We start from the raw sequence: 17,065 nt of genomic DNA on the forward strand, positions 1-17,065 counted from the left end.
ATTTCATAATAACATTTTAATACATAGTAAAAAAGCCAAGTTAGTCATGTAATTGCTACGTCTAATAAAATATACGAGATGGCAAAAAATGAAACAAATTACCCATATATTTTCGTATAATCACAATAGAAAACATGTACAGATAAGTTTGACATCTTTGTTATTTTAATAAATATGGCTTAACAGTCATATGTATGTTTCTCATATCTATTAAATGTGGTTTTAGTTTGCATATTAATCAAATGATTATATTAGACTTTAGTTTCCTCAATGGTTGGTACGAAAATTATACAGTTAGCCATTAATTATAAAGTCGCCATTCTTATGTTAAGATCCCAACATCAAAATTAACATAATGATGTCGATAAAGTATTAGCAATTATCATAATGTCTTTGTGTACATGTATTTATATTCACGAGGCATCGCTATGAGCCTACCAAACAAGCGTATGCTAAATAAATTGAGTTATTTTGTTATGTCGGGACTATGGCATATGGAGATCGATAATATTTTGATCGAAGAGTCCATCTGTTCATCTCCCGCGCCTACTTAACGTTGCCGTAGGTATCCTTAACGAGTTTATAGACCTATCACGTGTAAACCGGGTCACGCTTCTACTAAAAATAAACATAAAAATTGTTTTAATCCGACGTCTATAGCGTTTTTGCACGGTATCGCGCGGCAGTTGGCAATAGCCGGGTTGACGATATTACCTCCCTCGGATTATGACCTACATTTAATACTTTAGCATCTACTTCTAACGATCATAATATTCACATGTTTTTATGCCCATTATATTTACAAAACCCAGCAGACACATCAAAGTAACAGCGGGAGGTTTACATACTGCCGTGGGTGATCAGCCGTCGTGTTGTATGTGCCTATCTAGAAACTAATTTGCCTGTAAATTGTTAGGGTGCGATGTTGTTTTAGCGAAGGGTGAGGCTAGAATCATTAGCTAAGATTACCTTAAAACGTTATACGAGCTAACAGTAGAGGGCGCAGAATAATCAAATTGTTATCACGGAGCTCCACGTCTCGCGTTAGTCGTTTGTAGTAATATCGCTTCATGTATGCCAAGACACGCTCTTCTGTGACCCGATATTTATACAAGGTGTATAAATCTTGTGTAAGTACATTCATCACGTTACCTTCCCATTAACGGCGTCGACCTATTGGTCAAGTGCATACTGCCGCGAGGGTGGCTTGCCTATGCTTTAGAAGTAATTTACAACATGCCGCATAAACACAAAGAGCGTGTGTGAGCCACAACTTGAGTAATCTATATTTTGACCTTCATATTAAATAAGTGAGTCGGTTGTCAATTAGTTAAAAAATGAGTTGTAATCATGTCAGCACCGTAGTAGGCGAATGCAAGTACACGGTTGAATTGAAAGCGTGGGCGCTGCTGTGAGCTTTGTGTGGCATACAGGGATTGCTGGTGATGACAAGTACCCCTACAGATGTGCCATAAATCTTATTAAGGCTCACACAGCTTATGCTGGCAATATAATGCCGCCGTTATATTGTACATGAATTATTTCACTTTTATACTTTTAGAGCTTTTAATGCTTTAATTTAACATATATTTGCCAATTTTATTATTGCTCTGCGAAATGGACTAGCATTAACATAATATGCAAATTAAATCGTATTTCTAACATCAGTGTTTATTCCAAATACGTCAATTAAAATAATAATAGTCATAATAACAGTACCTACTAGAAATAAAATTTTGTTAGTAGGAAGCATTTGTATTCAAAATGTTAGCATTAGTAATTCGTAGTTAATTTATAATTCTGTTATTTTCGTGACACTTTTTGCAAGTTATGCTCTGCATTGAGGCTATTGTTTGCTCGATAAACCTTAATTTATATTTCAAAACATTATAAATAATTCATACAATGGACCTAAATACATAATAGCGTCAACAAATGCTATAATTTAGCTGGTCCCCCCACGCGTGAGTATCTGCTGAAAATGAGTTACGACACTCGAATACAGCCATTGTAATCATCCTGAGAGGAAAAACCGAATCGCGCAAACAGAGATTTCCCATTTTTAAGGATAAGAAAATTAATATTGTCCCCCTATTAACATTCCTGCAGGATAGAAAAACAATATCGTACTCCCAGAATAGAAAAACAAATAAAGACGAGCGTAATTGAAATTAGAATTATTCTCTTCATTTCGGTTTGAAGGTAGCTAGCTAGCATAGCTATGTGTATTTTGCAAAACAGAAAGCTTTATTAATTTTGAACAAAATCCTCGATATTAGTCGCAATAAGCGATATTAATATTGAAACGCAATGCTACATTAAACTAAATACGTTTCCAGGAATTTACATACAAATAATATGAATGTAAAACAAACATTCTGAACAAAAAACATTTACTTATAAATGGATACGTTTATAACTTTTCAACAAAAAGTAATAGTTGAACAACAATCTTATTGGGTGCCTTTGAAGGCTTTCTTTGGAACCAGTTTAAAGTTTGCCGGCACCCGCTCTCGCTTTGACCTTTTCTGAACGACAGCTCGGCGTGTCACCGCCTTTTTAACATGAGTACCTGTTCCTTTTTATAACCTTGGCTGCATTTTCCTCTTACCACACTGAATGTTATCTGAAAATGTGAACAGCCACTCATTCAAACACTTCAACATAACAAATAAAAAACTTTAAGTGTTAAAAGTATTCTTATCTTAAAAGCTGTGTACTTAAAAGCAAAAAATGTGCTCTAGAAATGTAAGTAGAGTACCCTTTTAATTATATTAATTAAAACTGTCTGAAATTAGTAGTGTGTAATGAAACTTTTAGACGAATGTTCTAAACAACGTAATTAAATTAACAGAGTAATGTACTGATATCTTTATTATTAAGTTTTGATCAACTAACTTTACACTTAATCGAAGTTATAAAGTTATTTAACTGACTCTTTCGATAGCAAAAGGCGGGCAACCACCGCGACCGGCCAAATATGTGAAAACTAAACTTCACCTAAAAATATTACATAAACAAAGCCTGAAATCAGCACGACCTAATCTAAGTTAAACCAAAACGGTAGTTTTCCCTATAAACGGTAAAAGGTTCACTAAACATCCGTCCTCAACCTGTAGTTATGCGCCTCTACCTGCACCCTCACTGGACCCCTCGACAAATATGTAAATATCGCGTATATCATCCCCTATTCCAGACATTTGCATACAATTTATTTGTCAGTGGAAGCTACAAGTTTTAAGTAAATTACAAACAGTGACTGACAGCGCCACCTGTCACGATTCAAACGAACCAACCGGCACAGTAATTACCACAATAGCGGTGGGTTGTAACTAGCCTTGACTAAATAGCTCTTCTTACATTTCGCTCAATAAACGACAATAGAATAACCATGAAATCCTTGAGCTAATAATGGCTCTTACCCGCTACTATTATATTTACTCGTTATCATTTTACACAGCCTCAGTTAAAGTCGTTTTATTTCGAGTATTTGAACTGAAGTCGAACGTACAATGTACTAGATTCTCGTCAGCGACAATTGAGGCAGGCATAATAAATTGTAATTGCTATTAGTGCCGCCATATCAATTAATGTTGGATTTAATTATCGCGACTGCGGTCCACGACTGTCTAGGCAGAGTAGGTAGGAGCGGGCTATAAATCAGGGGCATAGTTCGGCTGTGTGCACTCAGGACATACGCTTGTGCAATCGGTTGTGACCGATCGTGATCTGACTGTTTTTAATCTACTTCAACATTCGAACAAAGGCACAGACCAACATACCTTTGCGTTTTGATTTCAATAATTATTCGAGTACTTATATTGAAAGCAGACTATAATATCGTACATTTAGTTACCTCTGCTGAAGTCTTAAATTTTGTGGTATTATTATCTACATTCTGAGGCTCATAACTTCTTCTAATTTCAGTCCCAAATCAAGCTTTTATCAATAATTAAGCGTACAAATATTTTCATACATTACGTATCAAAATGCATATTAACTAGTATATATTTTGATTTCCAGACCAGTGTAATTAGGATGACTATCTGTAAATTCTCAGTAGTAAATCAGATATTGGAAGTGTGCCCGTCAGATGACTCAAGTCTGCTAATTTATAATTAGAGCAGTGTCGATGCAACACACCCCTATTTAACTCTTCTAAGAAATGTACCGTGAAGTTGTTGAGTTTCATGTCAAAGAATAGCTCACGATTTTTATATTTACGAACTGACAATGGTTTGTAAAGTCTACAAACCTAAGATAAACATAGATGGGCATACGATTTCACACCTTCCCGTAAGAGTAGGTATACGGAGTTACGGACACGTGTATGAAGCAGAAGATGTCTGTGTGTGGACCACAGACTCAGTATTGTTAAAGAGCCGCAGTTGAATACTTCTTTATCTAGGGTAAACGAAGAATTTTTGCTATAATTGTGGTTGAAACAAAAGAAATCTATAGGTATGGCATATCTAAAGAGGCAGGGTTCTTTATCATATCCTACGATATAGATAGATTACTACTATGGATGTATCTATTTATCTACAAAATAGTTTAGTATTCAGCGTTCTAAAAAGTGTTATGTAATCTTAGTTTATTATATTCAAGTTTTACTTTCTGAAGGTTATTCAAGTAATCTGTTTTGTTTTTTCGTTTCTATGGACTAATAGATAACTAGGCTAAGTTAATGGTAGATAATTTTCACAAAACGTTCTTACCATTGTTAAATAATAGGCATTTTTGTTGGCTTTTGAAATTATCTTGTTCCATTTACTGTAACTATGACGACTATATCTTAGAATACTTATTTGAATAGAAATATTGTTATAATAATGTAAAATTAAACGCCTACGCGAAGACTTTATGACAATACCCTGAATTATATACTAATCATTTTATTACACGAATATACTTTGTATTTTAGTAAATTGGTTTATACATTTAAGAGGATAAAGTATTTTTGATACTTACTTATTATTTTTTATTTGTATTTGTCTAAATTGAAGATAGAGGAGAGCGTCTGCGAGAATCTTAATTTCGTAGAAGTATCAGATTACAGATATTTTTAGTGTCTTTCTAATTTATTTACTTAGTAGGTATGTATTGTTTTATTTATCAAACAAACCTTTTCTGTTCATAAAGTAAAAAGGTTTTTCTTTAAAATGTCTATGCTTTGTATACTTTTTACTCGTTGCCCGTCATTTCTGTTTAAACGTCAAGAGTGTATTTGTTGTGATTTGTACAAATTGTTGTTGTAAATGTTTTCGTATAAATGCCATCATCATTGTCGTCATACAAACTCAAAGTTAATTCATCTGTTCTAATGTAAGTAACCTTTTTTATTTGATGCTCATAATAAGTAGTAATAATAACGGGCATCTCATAAGTCATTATACAACTCTATAAATTAAAAAAAAAACGTTTTAAAATACTTACAAAAACAAGAATACTTATAGATTGAGCCTTATAGACTGACTATAATGTCTCTTCAAATGGAATGGTAGAGAATTACAAATGGCAGAGTTTAGGATGACTGAAAATGTGAAACATAAAATCTGGAAACTCTGAACGATTATAAACCGGCTAAATAAAATTAAAACTAAAGGGGTACATACTTAGCTTACGAAAAAGTGTCAGCTAAATTGTCCTATAATAAAGTGTATAAAGGATAAAGTGATACCAAATCTATGAAAACAACTGACTAATCAGTAGTATAAACTAACCGATACTCATCAGGAAGCGGCGATACCAATTGCTTACTAGTCCAGAGTTTTTTTAGCGACATTATATAAATCTGAATTTATGTGACTAAAACGAAATCACCTAATACTGTCCCACTGATATATAGGTTTAATTGGAGCCCCGATTGCCACACGATGTGGTGAGATGGTTCGGAACTCTGACCGCACAGAAAATTGGTCGAATGACTTATTACTGCAGGCGACGAACTCGAAAGCTAGGCAATAAACAAATCAGAGAAATGAGTCTGACTACTTAGTAGGGAACCTTGACAAACACGATTTATGTAGATTAACTCTAGGTCTCTAGGCTCTACCCCCTTTCCGAGCTAGTGGTAGACAGTAATTGTAACGACTATCATAAGTGTCAATATTTGACCTAAATTAATAAATGATTTGAATTTGATTATAATTAATTATTTGTGTTACTACAAAAATAAAGTAGCTGTTACAAACAGGCGACTCTAATATAAGTGGTTGGGCTATAGTAGTAATACATATTAGTGAGTCTACCTTTCAGTAGCGTCACTAATAAATCTTCTAGAGGATGTTGATTATAGAGAAGAAGACTAAGGGCACCGTTTACGTGTTAGGTAGAGCACTGCCAACTCTAAAGACAGCGTTATGTTCTCCCATAGTATAGATTACAATTAATTTATCTCTTGTATTTTTACTTTATAAAGTGACAACGCGTGATTTCAAAGTCCAATGCAAGTACATGGCTGGAATGTTGATTATAATAATATGGTAAAGCCTTGTCGTTACCGAGTCGGTATTTCACTCAGCATTAGATGATCGCAGATTTTCCAAATTCTTGGTTCATATTTTTATTTGATTTGCAAAGGAGTACGCTATTAGAGTTCAGAGTAAATAGATTTTATAGTCTGCTACTCCTATAGGAACGATACTTAGTGAGTTAGATTTTTAAACTCACTCGCTGCGCCCTCTTTTGTTAGAAGATGGCAATATGCTTTACTCAATGAGTCAGGCGTGATTTAGCTCTACCAACTCGCAGTTCCATTCACTCGTTTGCTTTCCAGTTCCCGCTGCTTTTGCTAGATGGCGCTGCACCAAACGTGTTCATTATTTTTACGCCATTTCTAATTAAATGAACTTCACAGTAAAACCATATAAAAATCAGAAAACGAATATCCAAGAGCATTGGGTGCAATTTATTTAGTATTTTACCTTTTTGATACATATAAAGTTAATAGGAGAATCTATGGTTATGGTTCAATGACCTGGGCACTAGTTTAATTAAGTAATTTATTATTATACAAGAAGTGCATAGCACGGTTATATCTTATGCATAAAAATAATACTTGTGACCGCGGTGCTGGGCTAAAAAAAAGGTTTAAGTTAAACATTTACCTAATAGTTCCTATGAAAATCTTTTATACAAACACGATTTAAATGTTACAAAGTTAATGGGTGCTTCTATGTAGAATCTTGCTCTTGCTATAACTTAAATCAAAACCTTATAATAACATTGTCAATATACACTGAAACTAAAAGCGGAACATTGTAGACTAGACAGGACAATAGCTAGGTATTGTTGTATAGAAAGACATTCTATCCGATAGTACAAACCACAGGTGATAGCTTGTGGCTAAAGGCTCTTGACGTCAAAAACTACACAATAACTTGAACAATGTAATAAAATCGGCCAACTGCAGGTAAGATTCGCGCATAGAAGGTTCTGTATTATTTAATTTACACTTATAAAAGCGAATACTATTTATAAAACGAATACTAACTACTTTTAAAAGAGAGACGTCATCAATATCAGGACTTTCAGAAGCAAAAAAAAAATGTTTTGGTTTGTAGTATGAGCGCTGTGTTTGATGGGTTATGTTTAGAGCCCCTTTTAATATATTGATTTTATTCCGATTTTTTGTGATAGCCGCAACAAAGAAACATCATTTGTGTTTTTTTTAACTGTATAAACTACATGATTTATTTGTTATAGCCTAGTGACAGATGTTAAAGTCTTAGTAATACGGTCCCGTTTTTACCCGGACCGGTACGGAACCCTAAAAATACATTTGAACAATTTGTACATGAATTTTGTTGTACGATAGTTGTTTAAGATAAAGCTTTACGGCTCATGAATCACCAAACAGATTTTTAGATTGCATTAATTGATTCTATTTTAAGATACAGGAATGATAACTCTGAATTATTATAATTTATTTTTAAATGTGCAGTTTAAACGGCGTCTGTGGCAGAGTGATTATAGTAGCTGCCACAACGCTGTGTTACGGTGAAGAGTGTTGGGTTTGATTTCCAACACAAAACAATTTTATGTGTGATCTATATTCACGAATAATGTTACAGCGTTATTGACCCTTGTATCGGATCATTGTTTTTGTGAATTTCATGTAACTCAACAAAAGGTTATGCTTAGTAGCTCTACTCCTTACAAAAAAATGCATGACAAAGAAACTTCTTCAATAAAAGTCACGTTTTAGATATAATACATTTTTCAAAATTTGTTGCTTTTGTAGCAAGACATGCTCTCTAAGTCACTATTTTATGTCCGTTATCATGTGAAAAGCAGTAATTAGCCGAGCAATTTCTTATTATGTTGTAAAAATAATATAAAAGAGGTCGGTGTCTCGAATAAAATAAGTTCAACCAAGTTCATTTGTGTTTACTTAGATTAATTACGAGAAAACACCTACTTTATACTAACAAGTAATAACTCTACACATCAGCAGTGGTTAAAAGTTTAAAACGCAAGTAACAAGGTAGATGCTATTTAGTACAGAATTTTTCAATTGTTGCTAATACTTCAAACATTCAATCTAAACTTTTTTTTGTAATAACATTATAACAAGTCCAAATGTATGTCGAATGTTTTTTAAATTGTCCGAAGTTTGTTAAACGATAGGCGTTAATGTTATAAACTAATTCTATTGGTCATCGTACGCGAACGGTATTGAGGCTTGAACAGGCGGGTGGAAAGGAAACCCAATACCCACGGAAGCCACTGGCATGTCAAATCACCTACATATCGCACACACTTACCTATACTACAGCATGTAGGCAGTATCTACCTCGTATAATACCAATTTAGCCTCAACCCACAATCATTCTGTCGGAAATTCAATTTCCCCAAATATTATGTATCCTTTTTTAACCTATTAGATGTAATGCAACCGTAAACTTGAGACATTATTCAAATTAGTATTACATAAAGTCCATTATTACTTACTTCCAACCCGATTATTAAAATTAAACAAGCTTGGGTTATGGCATTGTAAATCAATTTGTAGCTAACCGTAACAGTTTTTGCAAAAGTGCAATGATTGCTTGCTTGTTTTATACAGTGGGACGTAGAACAATACTGGCCTATAATTACTTAAGAATTGGCCATTAGATTTAGAAGACTGGACGTCGATGCTACTTCTGTTCCGTTAAGGGGCTAATTTGATGTCACACAAGTAGAGTGCTCCAGTCATAGCACACGCGGCCGCCCTCGCGCACAATGCGCAACTAATTTTCAACAATAAAAATATATTTAACTAGGCATTAAAATAGTGTTTGTTAGTACAGTTGTGAAAGTTTATTATTGTATAAAACATTGTGTGTTAGTGTATTGACTGTGGATGTCAAACGAATGTTATAAATTATCGCCCTTTATATTGAACGCCGCATATATACACAAACAGTGAAAATTGCACTTAGTTGTTCAAAAAATGAGTGTCAAGTATGGTGCAACGGACGTGCATAGGAAAATAGGAGAGAACGATAAGGAAGTACCAACTAAAGTTGATATCCATCTGAGGTAATTTAACAGTTGACAATCCTTATCGGAACCGTTTATCTAATCCGCTGTAAATTCAGTTTACTGCAACTTATCCTATTAGCCACTTGCGGTACGATACGAAATTTAGTTAATTAGCAAAATACTCTGTTCCTTCGGCAATATTTAAGTCTATTAGTTCCAAGATCCTTCAGAAGTAACCCAAATCGATTATTGAATGTAATTTTAAGTCATGTAAGTCCATTAAAAGTTCCTTTCTTATTCAATTTGCGTAATCTAACTCGAAGCTGCTCTGATCAATATTGTTACGACTTACGACCGAAACCGACCAAGCACTAATCAATTAATAGGTACTAAGCGGAATTACTAATACATATGTTTAACTTTCTCATAGTGCCTAGATTGTTTATATTAAGTAAATCGTTTTGAACAATGCTAAATGAAAATAATAGTAGGCGATATTTACTAAATTATAGAACGTACTGTTAGACGCTTTACTAATTTAGTTTCCTATACGGTCGCTCGATATTTTTCGAATCGAGTAATTGGGTTTAAAAGTGTTAAACGATAAATACAACTGAAATGCTAACAATATGATAATTCTAATATTATACACAGATAGTATAATACAATGATAATCTATAAGTCGCTCGTAAAACTACTTAATGCTGCTAAAAAACCCCGTCAAATAGTAACTGTTGCGATCACCGATTTTAGTACAATGTTTGTTCTGCGGAGGTTAATATCATTGATATATCGTTTCAGTGGGATTGGAAAATGGACGACCAGTGGAAGGGGTCGAACTGGACGTGCTCACGAACACTTGGCTTACAGTCTTGGCCATGTGTTGAACGACCTGTGCGCCGCCATGTGGTTCTCCTACACGCTACTGTTCTTCCAATCAGTTGTCGGAATGGTTGCTGGGGTTGCAGGCGGCATGATGTTATTAGGTAATAGAGTTTTTCTTATCACGTTAGGAAGGCTGGATTGTACTCAGTAGTTCCCTCTAGCAATGGGTGGCACTGGGAATTTTCTTTCCAGTTGTAGTATTGAGAGAAGACTGATACTGTTGACTTGTCGGAGTGGGGAGATATAGTACTTGGAAGGCTTTGATGTAAAACGTACGAGTAACAAAATGTTTACACTATACTTATAATACTGGAACAATCGATGAATCATTAATCGTTCGTTAGTCTGTCATTACCAATTAAATTTTTGTAGTAATATTAAGCGTTGGTTGACGCTAGCTTTACCCTCGATTGACTTACTGATTGGCAACACCCTTAGTCATAGCAGATATTAAGCAATATTCGTTAAACAACAAAGGAAACGTGTTACTTACAAATTGCACCCTAATCGCTAATTCTCATGCTAACTGTATTCATAGAAATTATTAGCTAATGAACGGCTATATTACAAGCATAATGTGCTTTACTTTATTACATTTTTTAACTGAATCATTCCCTTTTTGTAAAACATAAATCTTTGTTAGAGACAGGTTCATATATACGCATTCGTTACTGCGAACACTATGAGAAGAAGATATGACTAGGTATAGATACCTAAATATAAAAAGCATCTTAGGTAGCTTCAACTTATACAATTTGTTTTCTTTATAGGGCAAGTTATTGATGCCTTAGCCACACCAGTGGTTGGAGTCTTAGCTGATAGACATGGCACAAAAAAGGCTTGGCATTTAGCTGGTAAGTATGTATAATTTAATTCCTACTCACTACCATAGCTGCTGACTCAACTACAAGCAAACCAAAAAAAGCGTGAGAAAACATGAAATTAATGCAGTTTTTAAAGTTTTTAGCTACGACTAATTACGAAAATCTTTCATGCGTGTAACATAAAAATGTTGTTTTAAATAATCAAGTCCATTATTCTTTAAAATAGTATTTCTTATTGCAAAGTAATATCTAAGTCTGACTGAAATCTCTGAATCTGTGACAAAGTGTAAGGAAAAACCTCTTAAAAGTAAAAACTGGTGATGTTGGTAGGGCATTTCTTTTTTGTTTAAAAAAAAAACAACGCGTTTACACTAGTCTTTCTTTTTGGAGTGTTTCTCCTTCGACCTTAATTAAGTACCTAAATATTTTAATGCTATATCGTCATTTTCCAGGTTGCCTCATAGTAATGGCATCGTTCCCGCTACTCTTCGTGAGATGCTATGCCTGTGATATGCTGGACCCTGATACGCGACAGATATTGTTGCCGGTCTACTATGGGTGCCTTATCGTGTTGTTCCAAATCGGATGGGCTATCGCTCAAATATCACATTTGGCTATGATCCCCGAAATATCCGACGACTTAAAAGTTCGCTCTAACTTGACTTCTTTAAGGTAAAGTAAACAAACATATTATTTAATAAGCAGTAATATTTCTCTACAACAGCCCGGAGTATGGTAACATGCTCGGTAGGTACAAATGGCAATAGGTCTATCAATCTCCCTCTTTTTTCCCTCTCTCATCACCGCTGCCTAAGCGTGATGTTATGTCAGTGGCGTAGCGTGCATTGGTGGGACCCCGTATAAAAAATTGTTTGGGGGCCCTTATATTGTTTGGGGGTAAAGATTTTTCACAAAAGAAAATTATATTAAATAATAATAAAAATATACTTAATAATTATTATTATTTATTTTTCCTTACACACTTTTGGGGCCCCGTATAATTGATACGGCATATACGGTAGCTACGCCTCTGTGTTATGTATTTGTACGCTCTTTCGTCATCAAATTTCATATGTTACATGCACATCAAATATCAATAGTGAACATCGGGGCATGCATGATTTATTCAGACTATCATTAAGAATTCTGTGTAGTTCCAAAACAAAGCGCTGTATCAATCAGGCCACCGTTAGATACATGAACCTGCGGGCTACGGATTTTTTAAAAGTCTATATTATGTTGTATGCCTCCACGAGCTGCGATCCTTACATACAAGACTCTCTACTAAGTTGTCGGACTATAGTCTTTCAAAATATTGTTATGAATCGTAGTAAAATATGCAATTATGTCCTTGAGCTTACCGTGACGAATACAGTACAACTCCACGAACATAAACCTAGAAATTCTTCACTTAGTCATCCGTAAACAAATAATAATATTGAATGCTATTTACTATGCTATATTCAATAACACCTGGATCTACTTTGACTCAATCAATTTTGTTGACGTACGTAGGTACAACTGTCTGAATTAAAAATCCGGGCTCTAAGCCCTGTTCTACTTGCGCTACAAACACGACAAAAAATAGGTAACATTATTTAAAAAATAACATAATATTCAATCAAAATATTACAATCAAACTGCGATTAGTTAACGATCTACTTCCCACCAATTTATTCAAGACTGAGACTGATCACAAATAATTATTAATATTACAACGTAATTTAAAGATAGTCATTAAATTTTGGTTTGCAGATATATCGCTTCAGTGGCATCAAGCCTGGTTGTATATGTGGTAACATGGCTTGTTCTGAGGAGCTCCTACAGCGAGAGCATCGGACCAAATGATGGGTACAAATTCAGGGTAAGCATCTACGGTGTACCTTCTACAGGAAATGTAATTGCTGTTTCTACGAATGGTACTGTCGCGTGTTTCGTGATAGTTACCAATTAGGTATATCCGGATCCCATATATCATTTGTGCTATGGACGAGGTATTTACTAATTTGAAAGGTACCTAGTTATGCGTCCCAGTCCCATGCATCATACGATACTAGTAAACTGAAACGCATCACGCCACTCGCCATAGCCACTCGAGCTGATCCATTTCTCAATAACTAATAAGACAAATAAACATTCGATTCTTGCTACTGGTCATATTGCCTCTTAACTAATAAAACTAATAAACATTCGATTCTGGCTAATGGTCATGAGACTCCATGAGGTGAGGTCTCACCGATACACACATGTAAAGCTCGTAATCGAATATAAGTGCATGTCATTTAGACCTAAGGGTTCTGTTCCGCATCTCACGCTCGACTGTACACTCGTTTAGTATTAAGATATTTTAAATAAAGTATTTTTTATTAAGAAACGCGAGTGTTAATATTTGACTGGCGCAGTCGGGTCGGATTGTTAAAGTCGCGAAAAGTCGTCGTTTAACGTACACACGAATCGGTCGTAACGTCGTTCTGATCGCATAGACTACAATCCGTATAAGAATCTACAAATTAGTCAAAAACGCAAGGCGAGCAGCGGCAGCACCGGCATGAGATCGAGCGGTTTAATGTGAGTAGACCCTTTATTCACTCCGTTCCCATGTCTATCCATCCATACGTTTAACTGGACTGAAAATTGCCATAAACGTATTTTTAAGTGAAGTTCTGCCCACATCGCGAGCTTTCACTATTAGAGTAAGTTCATAAATATATTTCCAATAACTCATTTATTTATTTGCCTTATTATTTTTGTGTGTGTATAATTTTGTGTGTTTTTGTGTAATATTATTGTGTAAAATGGCTCAACAAATTACACTTATCCCTAAGGAAATTCAATGCATTATTCCACGATATGATGGAGATGAGAAACTATTGAATCTTTTTATTAACAAATGTGAGTACGTTATAAGGAGCTTTAGGGGAGAAAACAATCCCGTTCAGGCAACTTATTTATACCACTGCGTAACGAGTAGGTTAGTAGGCAAAGCAGCTATTTTAGTTAGTGAACGAGAAAATATCTCCACTTGGGAGGAATTAAAAGATCTATTAATTCAACATTTCGGGGATCCTAGATCCGAGGCTTGTATCGCCATAGAATTAGAAAATATTAAAATTAAACCAGGGGAATCTTACATCGATTTCTGTCATAGGATACAAAATGTTAGGAGTTCCTTAATATCTAAGGTAAATCTTTTAACAGACGAAGGCATAAAAGCCGCTAAATATATAATATATAATAACACGGCATTAAACGTTTTCATTTATAACCTGCCCGAAGATTTACTTAAATTTGTAAGATTAAATAAATGCACAACACTAGAATCCGCGCTAAGTGTTGTCACTGAGGAAGTTAATTTCCAAATGAGATATAATTGTAGAAACAAAATAAAACCTTCTAACAGTTTTCAGGCACAACCTTCCAGTAGTAATAATTTAAATCAGCCTAATTTTAAGGTAAACCCCCAACAAAATAATTTTAAGTTTGGAATCCCACAAAACTCGTGTAAACCTCAAACGAGACCTCCTTTTATTCCACAAAAGCCTTATTTTAATAACAATCAAAGGTTTGGTATGCAGCCAGCTTTTAGCCCTAGGCCAAACTTTAATAGGTCACAATTTCCAAATCAACAACAGCAGTTTCCTAGGACACTCAATAACTATAAGCAATCGGGTTTCTTTAAGCCGAACCCGAACAACCAATTTAGATTTGGTTTAAATAATAATCAAGCGCAGTATAAGCCTAATACCGACGCAACTATGCGCACCGTGCGAAATAATATGTTAGCTGAACCGGAAGAAACGTACTACGCATCGGAACAATATTCTTGTGAAAATTTTCAGGAGGAAGCCCCTCCAGAAGACGTGAAATAATAAAAATTAATTATTGCGATGCGTTGCGTTTACCGCACATCAGGTTACCGGAGTTAGACGCAATATTTTTAATTGACACAGGAAGCACACGTTCCTTTATTAGTCCGGAAAAGGCGAACGAATTTTTCGCGCAATTTAAAATAAATAAGCCCTTCGAGATCTATAGTACACACGGTTGTAGCAAACACAACGAGGTTATTTCCATAAAATTACCTCAAACCTTTTGTGCTGATTTACAGCATACGTTTTATATATATAATGTAGATAACGCTTACGACGGTCTAATCGGTATAGATTTATTAAAGAGTTTAGAAGCTAGCATTGACATGAAACGTCAAGTATTAAAAACTAAGTTTACTGATATACCGATATGGTATAACTATTTTCATTACATTAAAATTCCGAAACGCTCAGAAACAAGAGTAAAAATCCCTACTTTGTTAGAAAACGGTAGCGGTATATTTAAGTTTACTGAGTTTTGCCCAGGCGTTCGTATGCCGGACGCAATCATTACGTGTAAGGATAATTTCGCGCAAACAATCGTGCAAAATACGACAAACGAAGATGTCACCATAACTTTCGATAAACCAGTAGACGTAATTAAGATAGAATACGTGAAATGTACGTTAAATAAGTTAGATAGTAGTATAAATTATGAACAAATATTAGAGGAAAATCTCTCCAAATTACGGTTAGATCATTTGAATTCTGAGGAAAAATCGTGTATAACAAATCTATGCACAGAATTTAAAGATATTTTCCATTGCGATAAAATACCTCTTTCATTTTCTAACCAAGTTAAACATAAGATTAGGACCAAAAACGAGGATCCAATCTATATTCGTCCCTACCGACATCCCATTGCCCAAAATCAGGAAATTCAGCGGCAAGTGGAAAAACTTCTAGAAAATAATGTTATCCAGGAATCCCACTCTCCGTGGAGTGCACCTGTACATTTAGTACCGAAAAAGGTAGACGCATCAGGCGAAAGGAAATATAGAATGGTAATCGACTACCGTAGACTCAACGAAATAACGGTAGACGACAAATACCCATTGCCAAACATTTCCGATCTTTTCGATAGATTAGGGAAAGCCACTTATTTCTCTACAATCGATTTAGCAAGTGGTTACCATCAGTTAGAAGTCAGTAAAGAGGATATTCCTAAAACTGCATTCACTACACAGGCTGGACATTACGAATTCACTCGTATGCCCTTTGGCTTGAAGACGGCACCGGCTACTTTCCAAAGAGCCATGGATAATGTGCTTAGAGGTCTTCAAGGCATCCATTGCCTGGTCTACTTAGATGACATAATTGTCTATTCATCTAGCCTTCAGGATCACGTGGAAAAGCTTCGGAAAATCTTCAATAGATTGAGGGAAACTAACCTCAAAGTCACCTTAGACAAGTGCGAGTTTTTGCGCAAGGAAGTATTGTATTTGGGACACACTATTTCTAAGGACGGTTTAAAACCTAATAACGATAAGATTAAAGCAGTATTGCAGTTTCCATTACCTAAAACTACAACGGAAATAAAAAGTTTTCTAGGTTTAGTAGGATATTATAGAAAATTCATTAAAGATTTCTCGAAAATAACGCAACCGCTAACCAATTGTCTTAAGAAAAAGAATAAGATAGTTATTAATAAAGAGTATATAGATGCATTTGAAAAGTGCAAGGAAATTCTTACGAATGCACCATTATTGCAATTTCCCGATTTTACAAAACCATTTTTACTTACTACAGACGCTTCGAACTATGCGTTAGGCGCAGTGTTATCACAGGGACCTGTAGGCAGTGATAAACCAATCGCTTTTGCTAGCAGAACGTTAAATGACGCTGAAACGCGGTATAGTACCATAGAAAAAGAATTATTAGCCATTGTTTGGGCATGTAAGCATTTTAGGCCTTATTTATACGGAAACAAATTTACAGTTTTAAGTGATCATAGGCCACTAGCGTGGATGAACTCTTTTAAGGAACCAGGCAGCCGACTAACGAGGTGGCGCCTTA

At 35.0% G+C, this 17,065-nt stretch overlaps 1 protein-coding gene across 4 annotated transcripts in view; it reads left to right on the forward strand.

Moving 5' to 3' along the window:
- The window catches only part of LOC142974717 (major facilitator superfamily domain-containing protein 12-like), a 61,746-nt gene that overhangs the window by 38,747 nt on the left and 5,934 nt on the right, over positions 1-17,065 (forward strand). For 2 of the 4 annotated variants that reach the window (XM_076117213.1, XM_076117221.1), the window contains exons 3-6: positions 10,273-10,457; positions 11,127-11,210; positions 11,633-11,852; positions 12,936-13,044. In XM_076117213.1, the coding sequence (XP_075973328.1) occupies positions 10,273-10,457; positions 11,127-11,210; positions 11,633-11,852; positions 12,936-13,044 (598 nt within the window). Of the gene's footprint in view, positions 1-5,196; positions 5,326-9,172; positions 9,529-10,272; positions 10,458-11,126; positions 11,211-11,632; positions 11,853-12,935; positions 13,045-17,065 lie in introns of those variants that run through there. The other 2 variants (XM_076117206.1, XM_076117197.1) reach the window with 2 other exon arrangements.

This window comes from Anticarsia gemmatalis, chromosome 1, assembly GCF_050436995.1.
Source record: "Anticarsia gemmatalis isolate Benzon Research Colony breed Stoneville strain chromosome 1, ilAntGemm2 primary, whole genome shotgun sequence".
NCBI classification, from domain to species: Eukaryota; Metazoa; Arthropoda; class Insecta; order Lepidoptera; family Erebidae; genus Anticarsia; species Anticarsia gemmatalis.